The sequence below is a fragment of the Bidens hawaiensis genome, unplaced genomic scaffold, assembly GCF_021521415.1.
Source record: "Bidens hawaiensis isolate Kalapana, Puna unplaced genomic scaffold, B.hawaiensis_p1.1 tig00024980_1, whole genome shotgun sequence".
NCBI classification, from domain to species: domain Eukaryota; kingdom Viridiplantae; phylum Streptophyta; class Magnoliopsida; order Asterales; family Asteraceae; genus Bidens; species Bidens hawaiensis.
In genome coordinates this window covers 35,039-56,010 of record NW_027493962.1, presented here as the reverse complement: position 1 = coordinate 56,010, position 20,972 = coordinate 35,039, and the positions used below count along the sequence as shown (strand labels likewise).

The 20,972-nt window shown below is 36.1% G+C and overlaps 1 protein-coding gene across 1 annotated transcript; it reads left to right on the top strand.

Moving 5' to 3' along the window:
• The first annotated feature begins 295 nt into the window (after positions 1–295).
• On the top strand, positions 296–4,026 carry LOC143570413 (uncharacterized). The gene is made up of 3 exons (XM_077056072.1): positions 296–1,341; positions 2,166–3,290; positions 3,357–4,026. The coding sequence occupies exons 1-3, from the start codon at positions 296–298 to the stop codon at positions 4,024–4,026; spliced, it is 2,841 nt and encodes a 946-aa protein (XP_076912187.1).
• Positions 4,027–20,972: the final 16,946 nt, after the last annotated feature.

Here is a 20,972-nt window from a genome sequence, read left to right as displayed (position 1 = left end):
ATTTTTACCAAAGTTTACATGGTATCAGCCAGAGTTCCCTCTTCGTTATCTAAACCCTAAGTCACCCCTGCTTCTTGTTTCTTCTTCCTCATGGCAGATGCCACCTCTGACAACTCTCTCTCCATGAACACCATCTTACACTTACTCACAATCAAACTCTCCTCTACTAACTACTTGTTATGGAGAGATCACATGATTCCCATTTTACCTTTCAAAAGCTTATAGATCACATTGATGGTTCATCCCCTCGGCCATCGACGACAATCACTGTCGATAAAAAATTGTCACCAACACTATGGTTGCCCCCTGGATTGAAAATGACCAGTGTGCAGTAATTATTTTGCACGCCTCTCTCACTAAAGAAACAGCTGTTGAAGTCCTCAATATCACCGGAGCCCGTCAGATCTGGCTGGCACTCGAAAACGCATATAGCAATTCTTCTGTTGAGTGCGTGCATTCTTTGCGTGACACCCTTCATCAACTCACCAAAGGTACATCTTCGGTAGTTGATTACAGTCGTCGGTTCAAATCCATATGTGACCAGCTAGTCGCGATTGGTGAACCGGTTGCGGAAAGTGACAAGCTTCATTGGTTCCTTTGCGGACTAGGCCCATCTTTTGAAACTTTTTACATTTCTATCAGGGCTATTAAACCCGTGCCTACTTTCTGTGACCTTGTAACCCAAGCTGAAAGCAATGAATTATTTCTTCAATCCCTACATGGAAGTTCTACCCCACAGGCCGCCTTTCATGCTCAGCACACATGCCACTCGCGTGGTGGTCGGTCTTCTGGTGCCTATAGGGGCAGAAGCTCCCATGGGGGTTTTAATGGTGGTCGGGGTCGGACGTATGAAAAACGTCCTCATTGTAAATTATGCAAAACATATGGTCATTCTGCCTCATCTTGCCCTGATTTACACAAATATGCAAGTCAGAATTCTCCCTCAGATGAGTCCTTAGCAAAAGCCTTTCATGCTCAATGCCATGTCACCACAAATACTCTGGATTGGAATGTTGATTCTGGGGCAACCGCGCATATGGCTCCTGATTTTGAATCTTTAAGTCAGTCCTCTTTTTATCAAGGTAATACTCGTGTTATATTTGGAAATGGTAAAACGCTCCTGGTTACTCATACGGGTACATCTATTATTAATGATCATATTTCATTACGTGATGTACTTGTCGTTCCAAATCTTACTAAGAAGCTATTATATGTCAGCAAGTTAACATCTGATTATCCGGTTGATGTTCTTTTATCTCAACCGTTCTATCATATTCAGGACCGGAAAACAAATAAAGTGCTTGCTAAAGGAAGTTGTGAAAATGGTCTTTACGTGCTCAAGTAAGTTCCACAAGCCTTTGTTGCTACTGTTTCCAACCGGGCTTCTTATGAGTTATGGCATGCTCGTTTAGGCCATGTTGCGTTTAATGTTATTTCTATTTTGAATAAGTTAGGGGTGTTATCTGTTACTTCGGTTTTGCCCAAACCTATTATTTGCACTCCTTTTCAACTCGCGAAAGGACAAAGACTTTCTTTTGATATTAATTTAAAGCGATCTTCGCAACCATTAGATCTTATACATTGTGATTTATGGGGCCCGACACTATTGGCTCCAAAGATGGTTATTGGTATTATGTTGTTTTTATTGATGACTATTCTCACTTCACATGGTTTTATCCTCTTAAAACCAAAACAGGGTTATATACGGTTCTACCGGAGTTTATTAATCTTGTCCAAACACAATGTATAAGAAAAATTAAAGTTTTCCAAGGTGATAGTGGCACAAAGTTTGTGAATCATACGGTTCGTAAGATCTTTGAAGAAAATGGCACTTTTCATCGATATTCATGTCCTTACACGCCATAACAAAACGGTCGTGCGGAACGAAAACATCGACATATTGTTGAAACCGGGCTAACCATGCTATTTAATGCTCACATTCCCGCGTCTTATTGGGCCGAGGCTTTTACTTCAGCAACATTTATTATTAATCGTTTGCCGACTCCATTATTAGATAACAAGTCGCCATTTCAATTAATTTTTGCTCAAGACCCGCAATATGCAAATTTTTGAGCATTTGGTTGTCAAGTTTTTCCATATTTACGAAATTATTCCAAACACAAACTAGCACCTCGGAGTATCCCATGTGTTCTTATTGGATATAGCCCACAATATGAAGGATACCGGTGCCTTGATCCATCTACTTCTCGTATTTATGTCACTCGACAAGCTCGTTTTAATGAAACCGTCTTTCCTTTTCAAGGCTCAACTAATGTCGTGAGTTTATCCGGACTTTATATCACCACGTTTTTAGATGAAGTCAACGGACCAGCACCTATTGAGACCAACCCATCCACACAACATCCAAACCCGCCATCTCCCTTATCACAAAGCCCAAATCCAAGCACGAGTAAGCCCGCCCAGCCAGCATTTTCACCCAGCCCAAACCAGCCTTTTCCATCCAGCATTCGATCCTCCAGTGGCGACTCAGATCCTTGTTCCTTATGCCAGCCCTCTGATAAAACTTCATCTCAAGAAAATTCATTCATCACCCCAAACTCACCCTCAACCCAAAATACTTGCCCATCTTCAGTTCCCCACCCATCACTTGCTCCATTAGCCACCAATTCTGATCCTGTACCAGATGCTCAATTCACTCAAGAAACCTCACCCGTCCATACTTCCCATACTCGTGATACAACTGAACACATGCCTTCAACATCTGCTCATCCTATGACCACAAGGTCCAAAGCAGGGATTTTTAAACCGAAACACATAGCCGATTTAGCATCTCTCACTACTCATCCTCTCCAAATTGTCTTATCCGCCCTCACTGAACCACGCGGTTTCAAGTCAGCGGCCAAGGATCCCAAATGGTTGGCAGCTATGCATGAAGAAATCAATGCTTTACACTTTAATCGCACGTGGACATTTGTTCCTCGGCCTCTATCTACAAATATTGTTGGGTCAAAATGGGTTTACCGCATTAAGGATCATTCTGATGGATCTATTGAACGATACAAAGCCCATCTTGTGGCACAAGGCTATACACAAATACCGGGTCTCGACTATTCGCACACGTTTAGCCCCGTGGTGAAAGCTTCCACAGTTCCAATAGTTCTTTCTCTTGCTGTTTTAAACAGTTGGAAGTTACACCAACTCGATGTTAAAAATGCATTTTTGAATGGTAACTTGAGCGAAACCGCTTTCATGAAACAACCACCGGGCTTCGTTAATCTAGAATTTCCCAATCATGTGTGCAAGTTATCCAAAGATTTGTACGGTCTCAAGCAAGCCCCAAGAGCATAGTTTCAACATATAAGCTTGTTTCTCTTATCTTATGGTTTCATTTGCAGCCGTGCCGATACTTCACTTTTTGTGTTTTGCCGAGCCGCATGCACTATGTATTTACTTGTCTATGTGGACGATCTTATTCTCACCGGAAACAATGAGTCGACCATCAGTGCATTTATTTCTCGACTTAATGCCGAATTTGCCATCAAAGAACTTGGAGATCTAAACTATTTCCTAGGTCTTGAAGTGGCCTACACCGACCTCTTTCTCACACAGTCGAAGTATGCCACTGATATTCTTAAGTGTGCAGGTCTCTATGATTCCAAACCGATTGGTACACCACTGGCTCCTCATGAGACTTTTACCACCAACAGGGAACCTCATTCCGATCCCACTCTATATCGGTCTCTAGTCGGTGCTCTTCAGTATTTGACTACAACTCGTCCAGATTTATCATATGCTGTGAATCAGGTCTGTCAATTTTTGTACGCTCCAACCATTGATCATTTTCAGTCTGTTAAACGAATACTTCGTTATGTGAAAGGCACTCTCTCATTCGGACTCATTTTTAGTCGACCCAGTAAATCCACACTAGTCGGATACTGTGATGCTGACTGGGCACAATGCATTGAAACACGACGATCCACATATGGTTATTCTATTTTTTTTGGGGGGCAATCTCATGTCATGGAGTGCAAAGAAACAACCTACGGTCTCACGATCCAGCTGTGAATCCGAGTATAGGGCTATGGCAAACAAGGTGGCAGAAATTGTTTGGATTACTCATTTACTACAAGAGCTTAATGCCTTACCGCTCCGATCGACCAACACTTCTTTGTGACAACAAAAGTGCTCTGTTTATGACTCATAATCCAGTTTCTCATAAGCGTGCTAAACACATTGATCTGGATTATCACTTTGTAAGAGAGCTTGTTACATCGGGCAAATTATATACACGGTTTGTTCTAACCAATCTTCAAGTGGCCGATATCTTCACCAAAAGTCTTCCCCGCGCCTCGTTTGAAGCCTTCCGTACTATGTTACGACTTGGACCGCCACCTTTTCGATTGAAGGGGGTAATAGAAAATAGAAAGTCAATCATCTCAATTATTGTATTTATTTGTATCTTTAATGTGCCTAGTCATACTCCTATGATTAAGGAGTGATTGTCGTTCTATTGTATTATAAATATTACCACAATCATCAATGAAATGTATGGTTGATTTTTACCAGTTTACAATTTACCTTTGGATGTAAGCCTATAAAAGGCATGGCAAGTTTAGAATTAAATTAATGAGTATATTGAAGTAAAATTATGTCTTTTCTCTCTATTTCTTTGGAGTCTAACCCACTCTACGGGTCACTATCTTGGGAGATTAGCCATCTCGAATCGACTACCTATCAATTGGTGCTTTCATTCCTTAATTCACCTCCAACATGGCCACAAACATTACGTTGTTGCTCGATGAAATGTGGGCCAATATCAAGAAAAACAAACAATGCCTCGTCGAGTTCTGCACTAGCCTAGGTCTACCTCCACCACCTCCACTCGCCGCCCTTCCACCACTACCGCCTCCTCAACCGCCACCCACGCCATTTGCTCCACAACCTTTCTTGCATCAAATATCCTCAACCGCATCCAACAAACAACAAACGCCGCCGTCGACACCAACAAGAAGCCCCAAAAACCGCACCCAAAAGATCCTATTCTACGACCTCTCCTGCACCACAAACGTCGCCCAAACCAACCGAGAAATCAGCACCAAAACAAACCTTAAAAGGAACCTATCGACACCCTAATCCAGTCCCCAAAATTGCACGTTCACCTACCCAACATGGCACCAACAAAACCCGAGTCTCGCCATTGAACAACATAGAACCGAATGCCACCGTATGACGATATTGGCGACCTCCATGGCACCTATCGAGCCTTTACGTTACAACTAAGCCGAATGCAACCGGAAGACATGATTGGCGACCTCCATGGCTTCTATCAATTGACATCGTTTCAAGGGCATTCATGGTAATTGGACAACTTGCACATGCAGATGCAAAAGGAAAATGTTCGTCTTTAGATGAATTTCCAAGCCATTTTGCTAAAGCACAATCACATAGGAAACTGAAGATACAAGACAAGCCAATGATCCACTATGCTATGGTGAGACGCGAGTGGTACCGACCATGGTGTTTTACTCCGACGGGTCCAAATGCAACCGGTAGAGTCGAATGGCGACCTCTGTGGAACATATATTGCGTTCTTGAGGACAAGAACGTTTTGAAGGGGCGAGGAATTGATACGTGCTCCACAACCCACGTAGCTCATGTTCATGTCTTTTCATTTGTTTCTAATCAATTATTTAGTAAGTCTCTAGATTAGTGGTTAGTGGCCTAGTACGTGCATGTGTTTGATAACTTCTTGTTGGTTATTTACCTTTGGATGTAAGCCTATAAAAGGCATGGCAAGTTTAGAATTAAATTAAGAAGAATATTGAAGTAAAAGTATGTCTTGTTCTCTCTATTTCTTTGGAGTCTAACTCACTCTACGGGTCACTATCTTGGGAGATTAGCCATCTCGAATCGGCTACCTATCAACGAATCTGATAAGAAAATTGAAATCAACGGTTCACCCGGCGGGTCACCGGGTTCGGTTGGACCGTCACCGCAAAACCAGTCCGGGTTATTAGAAAACGGGTCAAATACCCTGACCCGGACCAGTATTAGCACCGGGTCTTGGTCGTACCTGTCCGACCGGCCGGGCCAGGTTGGGTTTCAAAAAGAAAATAGACGAAAAACTAGATAGAATTTGTGGGAGGAAAATATTAAAGTTGATAACTTTCTGAATGCATTAATTAAACGAGACAAACCCTTATAAAGGGATTACAAACTAGAAAAGGAAGTTTTGTATGTTTGACCCTTATAATTAAACAACCACATTATTCCAATATCACACGTTAATTACTGAAAATAAGAAAACAATAAACTAGACATAAAACCATAAACCCCACTTTTGCATGTTTGACCCGACCCATATCATAATGGTCTATCATTTTATTTTTCTTGCTTATTATGAGATGATACGTCCGCACCATAGTCTTTCCATATTTTTGTCTTCAACTTTTAAGTATGATATATAAATAATAACTAGAATCATTCAAATTCGCTAAAAAGGAGATGCACCGTCCTTGCTGCTACGTATGTTGACCTTAACTTGACATAATCATCCTAATAACAATAATAACCAGAATACAATAGAAGAAAATGGATCAAACTTTCTTATTGATTTTTTCTGTGTGGTTTTCTGTTACATGAGGAAGAAGAACATTACAATTTAAATATTGATATCATGACTTAACAAGGAAATATAATAATAAGAAAGATGGTGAAATCCCTTGATTGATGCAACGGTCATGAAGAGCTGGCACCTAATTGTCCACATCTCAAATAAGGCAATGATGGAATTGATTCTTATGTATTTTACTTTATTTTCTAACACATCCCACTGAACCCAAACTCAAAGGAGGACCGCAATCTTGGGGCTTGACAAAAGAGAAAGTCTCGGAATTAAGAAAATGGGGCTAGTTGTGAAAGAAAGAGCCCGACATTCATTTTCGAATACTCATAGCTGAGTTTACTAAAGCAGGGACTACGAGTTGTGCGAAAAGGCTTGATATAGTATTTCTCATTGGAATTGGAAAGATCAGTAACTTTTATTCTAGCCCCAATATTTTTGGAGTTTTGCGACCAAATTCAATATGGTTGCAGACATCGTGGTCACAAATAAAAAACAGTCTTTTAATAGCTAAAATTGCTAGCAATATGATCGTGAAAACGGGTTAGCGAAGAGGGTCTTGGCGATCGTGAATTTCAATCAGCAAAAGGCCGTTAGCGACATAATTAACTGTCACAACTCACAAATACACAGTTTTGTAAGGTGTTACACCTGATTTGGTGATAGTCATATAAAATGGAACAATCTAAATGCATACCTTTTTTTGATTAGGGACGGTAATTGTACATTTTTATTGTAGTCACGGTCTTATACCGGGTTAGACAACCTTGTTTCGCACCCAACTGATAGCCTTGTTAGATATATATATATATATATATATATATATATATATATATATATATATATATATATATATATATATATATATATGTCCGATTATTACCCATCGAATATTAGACACACCCACAAGTTGGGTATACCCGTTATTTGGTTAAAAGATTATTTTTGGGAGTTAAAAATACATTCTTTTCTTACTATTCTAACTTTTATATATACAAATTCATATCTTTAACAACTTTAACTTAAAATATAATGAATTACATAAGTTAAAATATGTAAAATTTATTATAAGATAAATCACAAAAGATAAGTTAATACTTCGATTCATAAAAATTACGAACAAATATATAATCAAATACATATATAATTCGAAAGAAAAGTTTGTTTTCACGTAATGAAACTATTATAGCGAACCCTTACTATACAAAGGTTAATCTGAAATAAAAATAAAAAAATTAGTATAAGGTTCGGTTAAACAATTCTTTTAGGTAATCCGGTCGGATGTTTTGAGTTTCAAGTTTGCATGTTAGGTTTAGGTTAGAATGTTTTATTGTCATTCCTATTTAAGAATAAGATACATGATGTCACTCATATGGATATCTCTCTCATGAATGAAAATAGAAAGTTTGAACGACTTACTTTTTAATATTAAGTAAAAGTTGGCTTGCAAACACTCCATACGATCTTAAGAGTTAAGACTTTGGTAGTTGAATCACAAGTAGGTTTCCAAATACATTTATAAAAGCGTGTGAAGTATATATGAATGTTCGCTACATTGTCGAGTGCAAGATCAGCATAGAGCATGGAATATTGTGGATGTTCGAGCCAAATGGACCGGAACTAATGAATGTACCCTGTGCACCTAATTTTGTTTATAAAATTAACTTAAAAGTTGTCTCTCTAGTTTGCTTACAAACAAATCTTCAAGAAGAATCATGGATGTTGATACGCGCACCCATACCCACGTTCACATGTTTATGCATTGTTTCTTTAATTATGTTTATTTAACTTGCACGTGTTTCTTTATTTAGTCTAGGATAGTGGCTTAGTGGTTAGTACCCACTAACTGATAGGTTAGTTGTTCATGGCCTATATAATGTCATTTTAATTATGAATGAAAAGTAGAAAAGTTATTAAGTAAAATGTCTTGTTCTATCTATTTCTTTGGAGTCTAACCCGCTCAAAGGGTCACTGTCTTGGGAGATTAGCCATCTCGAATCGACTACTATCAATGGTGCTTTCATTCTCGTCTCATTCCTCCGCCATGCCGCCCCGCGAAGACTCCACTTCTTCCGATGACCTTCCACCCTCCATTACCGACCAAATTAATCAACTCATTGTCATCACCACAGCGGCTTTCACATCGCAAGCCAAAATCAACAATCAACTAGCCGCTCTCATCAAAGCCAGAAAAACTCTTACTACCAAAATCGATGCTCAAATGGAAACCACCGCCCGCCTCTTTAACCATGTCACCCAACTCTCCGACAAACTTACCGACACGTACGATTCACCACTAATGTATACACCGAAATCCTCACTTACCAACACGTACTATCCACCATCAACAAGAACACCAACAATCGTGCCCTACCCGTAACTGTCACACCAACACCACAAGCTTCTACAGCCACTCCAACACCAAAACCGGTGTCTATCCATAACCCTCAAACCTTGCACCACACCTACCACATTGCAAACCACAATTACAAAACCACCACGTCTACTCCCAACCTTAAATTCCCTTTACTGCCAATACAAACCATACCATTAGCAGGCCCATTTGCACCAACACGGTCACAAAACCCACCCCCACCATTGGGTGTATTCAGCTCTAACCACTTACTCCATTCGATCACCAAAATAATAGACACTACATATGGACAATTTTTTGGTTTAGACGTTAAAGTCCTACAAGATAAATCAAGAGAACGCGAGTTACGATCACCATGGCGCCCTACAAATACGTCCCTGAATCCATTTGGACGAGTCGAATGGCGACCGCCATGGTGACATTCGGTCCTTGAGGACAAGGACAAATTTTAGGGCGGGAGTATTGATACGTGCACCCATACCCACGTTCATATGTTTATGCATTGTTTCTTTAATTATGTTTATTTAACTTGTGTTTCTTTATTTAGTCTAGGATAGTGGCTTAGTGGTTAGTTGGTAGTTTAGTTGTTCTTGGCCTATATAATGTCATTTTAATTATGAATGAAAAGTAGAAAGGTTATGAAGTAAAATGTCTTGTTCTATCTATATCTTTGGAGTCTAACCCGCTCAAAGGGTCACTATCTTGGGAGATTAGTCATCTCGAATCGGCTACTATCAGATTTGGCATGCCCTTCTCGAGAACCAAAATTTGATGCTCTTAAATCCATATCGAAATTTCGATAGGATTGTCGCAAATCACACACTCATCCCAAGTTTGTGATTCATGCATATACGTGAAACAATCAAGGAATGCTTTCCAAAGGGATTGGATGTAGCAGGGAAATGAACAATTAGAATTGCTCTATGCCAATGATCGAAATATTTCTTGGGAGACGTCCATTAGATAACTTGGGAAAGGATAATAACCTCTTAACAATTAATATGGGGGTATTAGCATAGGTTCCTCAGAATCGTTTAACCGGACTCTTCTAGTAAAATGGAGGTGGAGGTTTATTAGTGAACCGGGCAGTTTGCGGGTGAGAATTAATCATTCTTTACATGGTTCGTGTGTGGGAAATATCCCAATTGTTCGAGGTAATAGTTTATAGCAATGTGTGTTGAAACTGTCTATTCTTCACTTACTAGGAAAATTGGGCGAGGTGATACCACAAAGTTCTTGCAAGATTGTTGGTATAATAATACGATCTTTGTGTAGGAAACAAATAAAAATTATCTTGTTTCGCAAAGGTAGGATGGGAATGGACGAGGCCATTGCAAGGCAGTTCGGAACTGAGTCGGTCACATAAATGTGTTACTTGATATTCTGATCCATTAAGTTAGCTTGCCAAATCAAGAGGGTTCTTGGATTTGGAATCATAATGGTTCTGTTGGTTCATCGGTCGAAGAAGTTCGGGAGTATCTATATGATGCAATACTCAGTCATGAGCCGAGGCATACCTCGTGTTTTAAAAGAGTCCCCAGCCAAACGGTAATTAATATATACGTGATTCGATAATCATATTAGACAACATGTGATGATCATTTGGAATCAATGCAACGTGTTTTGGGGGTATGTTGCGTTTTGGTCATTATCACTAGCGAATTAAAGTTTTGAGTCATATATGTTTCTTGTTCATTAAATTTCCGGTACCAATTATTTTCACATCAAATGTCATTTTCAAAAGACACGTCAAAAAAGAATATCAATTAAATGTTATATACGGTTTACATAAATTTAGGATGAAATACAATCTAAATCTAACATCACTTCAGAACTCTAATTACCATTTTCACAACCTCCAATATGTTGAATCTCATGGTACACATTGGGTGGTGAATTCGCAAATCATCATCGCCATCTTTAAACTCTTTAGCTCTCTCACCCTTCTTACGTTCAAGTTCGTATCTTTTAGCTTCTTCACGTTCATGTTTTTGCTCAAGTATTTCATTCTCATCAGCGTATAAATACGTTGGAGGCAGGCCCATCTGTATACGCTCGTATTCCTCAAAATCCAAGCCATACTCGTCCCAATCTACACCCACCATCTCTAATGTCTCAAGCGAAACTGACGTGTTAGACAATGCCATTCCTGCGATCCAACAATATAGACCAACTAGGTTTTATGTTTCTGTTGTATTTATATATGTGTGCATGTGATCAGTATAGTTATTTTCGTTGGTTTAAATACGTATGGAAAGTTCAAAGTTCAAACTGTGGAATTATATGACGATTATAAGCCCTTTTTAGGGTTGAGACACGTACTTGCTCGTGAATCTTGATTTGGATAGAAGCATGCTACATATCTAGAAGGTCAAATCAAGAAACATCAAAAGAAACTAATTAAACCCCAGCCATGAAAACATAAATAATCTAACGAAATCAAGAAACATAAAAAGAAACAAAACCCTCTTCTAAAAAAATTGTGAAAAACTGGATTCAAACCTCAACCGTGAAAACTAGTGCCGAAATTTGGACAAAAACGCGGGAGAGGGAGGGGGCTCAAAATTTTCGGACGAGAACGTGTAGATCTACACTACGTATAAATTTTTTGAACAAAAACGAGTAAAGTTACACTACTAAGAAAAAAACGGGAGGGAGTACCCCATGTATAAAGGAAGCCTTACCCCTTGCGAAAACGAAAAAAATATAACTATTTATAAAAGCAAAACTAATTAGCTATATATGTTGTGGGTGACATACCACTCATAGTCAGTGGCGGACCATAAAAAATTTTTATAGGGGACGGAAAGTTTTAGAAATCGTTTGATTATCACTATATAAAAAAAATCCGGTCTCGTTCAAATTGGGTCAACATATTCATGAGTTTTAGAAGATGATTCTCCAACTTTACTCTTGAGGAATCATTGTTTTATGTGACGCATAATTCTTAAAAGTAATCGAATTGATTCATTAAGATCTTACAAGTTACCATGATTCTTATATCATCACGTATTTACAATTTACCATCTTCTAAGAACCCTAAAAAAACTACCTTCATTGCCGTCATTTTGAAAAAACTTCTAGTGATTAGTGGTAAAGCCATAACTCTCTAACAGAAGGGTTATATTATAAATGTTTTCTATAATGTAACAAAAAATTGTATAAATATAATGTTACTTAATAGTTTTAGCATATACAGTGTTATCAATAGCTTGATAGAAATTCTTTTGTCAATGTATTTTTCCAATAATATGTCAATAAAATTACTTTCAAGTCTCAGTCATAGATTTTGTTAAATAAATTAGAGTTAAAAGTATTAAAAAATCAAAAACTGAAACGTAGAAAATAAGTTAACCTATCACTATTTTAGGTACAAATTTCCAATAAAATAACAATCCTTATGTAATTGGCTAATTGCCTCTTAAATTTTTTGTGCTTTTACTGTTTTTGACTCCGTTTCTACTCTATAGGTAACTAGGTATTGAGTGTTTTTATCAAACATAGCTGGTTGTATTTCTTCTCCACCAAAGCCAGAAACCATCATTTTCATACTTGATCTGCTTTCATTCACCGGTAAAATTACAGGTATGGATTTATTCATTATTTTTTCTCAATTCTACCTCTATATCAAATTCATACAAGAGTTAGGGAAGGGGGCAATTCTAAAATTTTATTTGGGGGGGGGGGGGGGGGGGGATTGAGATTTTCACGCAAAAATAATACTCGAAAAATAAAATTTAAGGTGGCCGGCTGCCCACCTTCGAGAACTCCGCCTCTGCTCATAGTTGAAGATTTTTGTTGGGAGAACTTTGTCGAAGACTTAAAACCACGTAGAGAATCAATAATCAATTACTTTGGGTTGCAGTACCGTATAATTAATTTTTGGTGAATTTAATCTTTATTTATATCGCAATTAGAGTATGTAGGGAATTGGTAGCTTTAATTACAAGTAAAAATAAAGAAAATCTTAAATTGTAGATTAATTAATTAATTAATTTGTAAGCTAAAAATAATAATTTTATCCATATATAGTCATTCGTCTGTTTTTCCTAATTGTTGTGCTTAATCTACTATTTCTTTTGTATTTAAGCCGTTTAATTAATGAGAGCACTAGTTAATTTTATCTTTAAAATTGTCAAAATAATAAAACATAAAATATAAATATAAAAACCTAATAAAGTAGTGCCGGAGTATCATCATTTATAGGATTACATCATATTAAATTATGTTAACATAATAAATAATTTGTATAAATCTTATCTATATTATAAATTATAGGACAATCTAAAAAATATCAAAAACATATATATATATATATACACACTAGCTTTTAGCTCGCGTGCTACGCATGTTTATTTAAATTTTAATTTTTATGTTATTGTGAATATATAATTTGTTGTTTGTCATATATACTAATTTTATTTTTATTTAAGCCGATGTAAATTAATAAATAGGATGTTACGAAATAGAGGTGGGAACTTGGAATTTGTACATGTATTAAATGAAGTGTCCCCAAGACTGGCTTGCAAAATTGTTGATGGTTGCGAGGAAGACGACTAACTTTTATTCTTCTAGCCATTGTAACTCGTAAACTATTTCTACGATTTTGCATCCACCATGAGCATCCATAACTTGATAACTAACACAATTAAAGTACCAACATTATTTCATAGTACGTCAATGGTTTTTGAACACTTTCACCAACAAACTTCAATCCATCAAAAATGTATAACTACATCAAACCTACCTAACTATTATTGCTCATCCACATTCCCACATCTCTATAAGCATCTTTATATCCATAAAAACAAATATAACAATGAGTAAATAAGCTTATTTTGTGTAGGCAAAATCTAATGAGGCTTGTCCTTGTCCATCTGCATAAAAATAAATAAACAAACAAATATTAGTATTTGCTCATTAACAAATAGAATAATGCAGGTAAATTACGCCCAAATAACTTTACTACTCATTCAAAATAAAATAAATCATCCAAAGTACATCCGTTAACATTTCTAATATGAAAAGTCTAACTTTCTATACAAAAAAAAACTTAATACCATGATTTAAGATCGTCATCCAAACCAGTGTTTTCAAACCCGGTAAGAATCCCGGTCCGGTTCGCATTATCAACCCGTTTGCGAACCGGTCAAGCCTTTGTTTCCTATTAAATTAAAAATTATGAACGTGGTGGGAGTCGAACCCACGCATGAAGTGTGCGTGGAAATTTAAGAAAAAACACAAGAACCACCCAACCACCATTGACTGATGTTAATCTTCGTGAAACATTAATACCAAATATTTAAAAACAGCCCTTAAAACAGTGTATAATTATGACAGATTGGCAGCAGCATTGAACACTTGAGGAGTTGAGGTGCTTAAGAAATATAACTTTGATATATATATATATATATATATAATGACATCATCCGGGTCAACGTCCGGTCCGACCTTCCGGGCCGGTCCGACCTGTGACCCGGTAAGACGTCCGGGTCGATGTCCGGTCCGGATTTGAAAACATTGATCCAAACACTAATTACTTATCTACAGGCTTTTTAGCAACATGTTCGTTAGGTGTTTCAACACACATTGTCTTTGTAACAACAAAAATGCAAGTACTACAATCATTTTTAAAAAAAATTAAGGTAATCAAATGTATAATACCTTAAAAGACAATCCGCCTCGTTTCAGCCCCAATCATTGTGACATTTTAACATGTTTTGGCTCGACCCCACTGATACTAATTAGAACTCGCTTTTGGCCCGAATCAAATTGACATTTTTTTACGAAATGTTTTCACCCAAACTCAGTTTAGTCATAACTTGTTATGACCCGTCATTCGAACATGCATGACCCGAGCCGACATTATTCCACCTAATAAATAGAATTGTGTGAGAAAATTAAACTTGCCGTGTAAGTAGTGTGTTTGTTATTAGTTCTCTATTTTTTTATCCAAAATGAGTGACTAATTTCTCTTTTTACAAATAAAAAGTGTTTAATTTCCTAATTAGAAAGCATGTGATCCTGGTAACCATATAAATATACCCCTAAACAAAATTAAAAAGACACGTAGTATTATAAATACTTTGGTGGCACACTCACACACATACTATTTCTAAAACCCAACTACTTTCAGGTTAAATTACCTTTTTTAAGCTCAATAAGGAAGTTGAAACATGGTGGAACTGGTTCATGATAACTTTGTACTTATTACCACCTTCAAAATAAGATTAAAAGTAACCTTATAATACACATCATATGAAGTATCACAGAATATTTAAAATGATAAGCAAACATGCATCAGTAGGACTAAGTACTCACATGCAACTTGTCGGTCACGATTTGCTTTTGCCTTTATCGATGTGATGTTTGCTTGTATAACATAATTTCATCTAAATAAGCCCTCATTTAGCCAACAGTTGTCTAAACAAATAGGTTATTGAGTTTTAGGTTATCATTTCCTTACCAAGTTAGTCAGCTAACCCGACTTGTGTTGACCCACACATAAAAAATAACTTTCTAGTGAATATGATACACAAAACTGATACAAATATTATTTCAGTTGATTTGAGATTCCATACAGTGATTGTGATTTTAGAAATATATCAAATGAACCTAAGCTTGAAGGTCAAACACCCTAACAGTAATAATGTTAATTCATCAACAGGAGCATGCAACATAAATTCAAATTTTTTATGCAAATTGGATGCAACTACATAAAGTATTCTGCCGTTGAATTTATACATTGACCTAACAATTTATCGAAGTGAGAGAGAAAGAAACCCTAAGTCTTCGAAATCAAAGATAGTTGAAGTACAAACATGCCTTTGTTCATCGGTTGCGGACCGTCACATGAAGGTGAAGGGATGTGTTTTTCTGATTAAATACATATAATATACAATATCTAAAAAATTAAATATACTAACACGTACCAGACTAAAACATGAAATTATATAGATTCAGTAACGCCTTTATAGGAAACCAGTATCCCGGATGCTAACATGGCACCGCTAGGTGAAAAACTTAAATGTTGAAAAATCTAACAACTTCCACCTACAATTATGCATTAAGATAAAAAAATCAAGAATAATTTTTTTAAAAAAGTAGAATATTAAAAACAAAACGTAAACCACATGCTAACTTTGTATAATAGCAACAACCAAAAAATATTATGTGTACATGAAATTTATATCACATAATACAATCTATGCTATAGTAAATGGTAATTAGAATGAAAATTTGGAGGTGAACATATTAATTAAGTAAAGGGTTTCATAAGGTTTTAGTAACCTATGTTAGACAGGAGAGAGTGCTTAAACTAAAATTCCAGTGTCATATGCAACACTTTCTCTTGCACTTACAAAAGCTAATTTGTCACATTGGTTGTTAATCTAAATTAGTTTGGGAAAGCTGATGATATGTATCAGCTTGAAGTGTTATTTAGACTTGAATCCACATAATAAAAATCATGTGTTATTTCATAACCAGTTTCTCCATCCGGTCGATGATAATCCAACGTACATAATAAGAATTAAAAGACACTGTCACATCAATTAATTTTAGTAAAAACTAATGAAAACGATAATCTCAGTTACCAAAATTCAAATAGTGCGTAAGCAGCAGTTGTACCCACAAATTATTAACAAAGAAACTAAAAACCTACGAATGAAATACCAAATTCAAAACATTACAATCACACTAAATTGACTCATAATGATTGATAAATAAAACCAGCAAGTTGAAATTCTTAAAAAATCGCAATATAAACAATCGATGGAAGAACAAAGCCATTGATGAATGGGATTAATATAAAAAAAAACGAAAGAAAAAGGATTTTCTTACCTTGTAACTATGCAAGTTCATACGGTTCATGATAACTGGAAAAGTAAATGGAAAAACAACTGAATTCTCCTAAGGCTTCTTTTTTTTAGTCTTGGGAAAATTAAAGAGAGTTTTCAGCTTGAAAGAATTTGGAATCTGTATATTCATAAACCGAAACAAAATAACATAATCGATAAGTTTCTCAAATCTCAATTGATTCACAATCTGATGCAGTGACTTTCAATGAATCGATACTTGAAATTGACAAATTAAAATTCTTCCAAGCAAATAGGTGGCTGGCTAAAACAATCACGATAGATTAAGGCTTCGATAGCCTCGCAAATCCTTCTTAGACGACCCGATTCGTTTAGGAGAACAGACTTCAGTTGTTCAAATCGAAGATGAAGGATTTATGATAAAGCGTAGATTAAATATTGGATTGGAGATTGATGGTGAATATAAGAATAAACAGAGATTGCTTGCTGAATGAACGGTGGTGTTCGATTTAGGGTTTTTGTGAGAGTAACCGGATTTGGTATAGCTTTTAGACCCACGAAAGTTATAACCGGATTAAATCAATGAGAGTGCTTTATTCACAAATCAAGCAATTTGGTGGCTCTATATAGGATGAGGAAGCAACGTGAGAGCGACACGTATGATTTTATGGTAAGTAATTATATAGATAGTTAAATATATATATATATATAGGGAAAGGTTATCCTAAAAATAAGTAGTTTTCTAGGAAGACTAGGAATAAATCATAGTCATTGGATCATGTTAATCAATGGTTGAGATTTAAAATTACCAATAACCGACATAGTTTCCTAAAATTGTTCTTTCACCATAATTTGTAATGTCAAATGTCAAAAATTTATTGGTTCTTACCATTCCTAGGAAACTCTTTATTCTTATTTGAACAATTTTCTATATATATATATAGGAGGGTTATCCTAAAATAAGTAGTTTTCAAAGAAAACTATGAATAAATCATAGCCATTGGATTATGCAAATCAATGGTTGAAATTTAAAATTATAAAAAACCGTCATAGTTTCCTAGAATAACTCTTTTACCATTATTAATGACATAGTTTCCTAGATTTGTTCTTTCACCATATGTTGTAATGTCACATGTCAAAAATCTATTGGTTCTTACCATTCCTAGAAAACTCTTTCTTTTTATTTGAACCCTTTTCTATATATATATATATATATATATATACAGAAAATGGTTCAAATAAGAATAAAGAGATTCCTAGGAAGACTAAGAATAAATCATAGCCATTGGATCATGTTAATCAATGGTTGCGATTTAAAATTATCAAAAACCGTCATGGTTTCCTAGATTTACTCTTTTACTATTATAACTGACATAGTTTCTTAGATTTGTTCTTTCACCGTATGTTGTAATGCCACATGTCAAAAATCTATTGGTTCTTACCATTCCTAGGAAACTCTTTCTTTTTATTTAAACCATTTTCCATATATATATATAGGGCAAGGATCCTAAGAGAACCTTTTGAAAATTAAGAACTTTGAGAACCATTTTGAGCCACAAAAAAGCTTCTAAAAAAATATTTAAAAAAATCATAAAACGAAAATAAACAAAAAATTTTTAAAAGTAAAAAAACAAAAATTCTTATATTTCATTCCGGTTTCAATTAATAAAAAACAAAAAAAAAACTTCGTATTATACACATGTGTATAATTTCATTTAATCTCTAGTAACGTAATGTACACATATGTACATTATCTGTAAGGCCCCGTTACCGGTGCCCTACTTTGGACGTTGGATTTACTCATAAACACAGTTCTAAATATCAGAGTTAATTAAAATTTTACGCGGAATATAAAACTTCAACCAATATATTACATATCCATGCCATTTCTAAATATCAGAGTCTTTAACACATCATGACATTTTCTTGAGATGCCAGTATCTTCAATTCCATGCCATGTGTCTTCATCAAGCTAGCTGCCTCATTCTACTCACCTGCGTGCATACTAAAAGTCAGCTACGCTGAGTGAGTTCTAGTTAATCAGGTAACATACATTACATCCATATACATACACATGTATCCGAAGACACATACTTTCGTCTTTTCTTACATACTTACGTACATACTTTCATTCTTACATATACCTTTAAAGAGCATTCTGCCCTATAGCATTCGCCGATATTATTAGGGTCGGTTCCCTTCATTCTCCGATATTATTAGGGTCGGTTCCCTACATTCGCCGATACTATTAGGTTCGGTTCCCTTCATTCGCCGATACTATTAGGGTCGGTTCCCTACATTCGTACTACTATAACATACATGTCATTTACATACGTTCCTTGACAATACGTGCAATCTCCGAAGAGCGTTCACGCACTATTAACATATCGTGCATACATTATTCATACATCATATGCATTCATACATACATACATCATTCATACATCATACATATCAATCATATCTTTAACTACCACTTGACGGCGCATGCAATATCCGAAGATCGTTCACGCACCGTCAAGCAATCATCATACATAAATCATACAAGGCATACACTTACCACCTAAGGTAAGTGTATTAACTATCACATCGAGTATGCACGCAGCCCCGAAAACATAACAAGGAAGTGGGGCTAGAAACTCACCTCAATGCGGTTGCGTTCACCGTTTACGGTTATTCCCCTCTTTAACTGTGCACGACTAACTGTATAATAATTATACGTATCAATAAACTATCACTACACATATCGTCTTCTAGTTTAATTATTACCCTCAACGAACTGGGGTCCGGGGGCAGCGCCCCTGGCAGCTGGGTTCTAGGGGCGGCAGCCCCTAGCGGGGTCCAAGGGGCAGAGCCCCTGGCTGGGGTCGAGATTAACTGTCTTATCACATTTTCCATTAGCATTTTGAATCGTTAATTAACTTGCTCCTTAAAAGTTCAAGGGCTTCTTTGTAATTAAATCATTTTTTTCTAAGTCAAGGGACCATTCTGTCATTCTGTTAAACTTCTAATTCGTTACATTTCTCTTAACGAACTGGTCTCAGTAACGAACTTGACCCTTAACGAATCAGTCCAAGTAGCGAATTGGACCTTCTAATTCGTTATCTCTGTTAACGAATGACTATAACGAATTAAGTGTAATTCGTTATCTTATTCCCTTAACGAATTGGTTACGAACTACAGCTAGTTCGTTAATTTTTCCTTAGCGAATCAGCTGGCGAATTACTTCTAATTCGCTAGTCACTCCTTGGCGAACTAGGGTTAGGTCAGGGAATGTCAGAACATTCCCTAACATTCATTCCTCGTATTAACTTTTCCGGCGCCGCCGCCAGGAGGCCGCCGGAAAACCGCGGATTCGCCCGAAAAAACGAGTTTTAACTCGTTTTTCATCGTTTTTCGTCCCGTTTGATCCAGATCTGAGCTAGGGTGACCCCTAAGCTCATCATAGGTTCGGTTTATACCCGATTCCATCCGGATCTCGTGACTTAAACGGTTTAACGGTGTCGGCTAGTCGTTTCGTGACTATATCTAACGGGTTTAAGCTCATACAATATCATACTATCATTACCTTGGATCGGTGGTTGGTTTCCTTCTTGATTTCGGCTAAGATAAGGAGAGGTTTAGAGAGAAGGCTTAAGTGTGTGTTGTGAATGGTATGTGGAATATGTGTAAATGAGGGATTAAATGGTGATTATGGTTTATATATTTAGGGATCATGAGCTTAAGCCCATGATCTTTCCTTCTTTCTTTTCATAACTTAAGTCCATAACCCATATCCATTCACCCAACACTAGCCCAACTCATATTCTATTCATCTAAACCGATAACGACCCACAATAAAATAAACGAAATTTATTTTATTATTATAACCAAAAGTAGGATGTTACATTATCATTTACCTTAAATTGTACATATGTGTATAAAAAACGTGTATAAAATTTAAAAAATAAGTACTATACATATGTGTATAATTTTATTAAACCGATTTTTTTTTCAATTTTATTTAGTTTTTTATAAAACCGGGATGAAAAATAATATTTTTTGGTTTTTTACTTTTTTTTTATTTTCGAGTTTTTTTTTGTTTTATATTTTTTTTATTTTTTGGTAAAAATAGTGTTTTTTGTTGTCTAAAATGGTTCTTAAAGTTCTCAATTTCAAAATAGTTCTCACATAATCTTAATCATATATATATAGTATA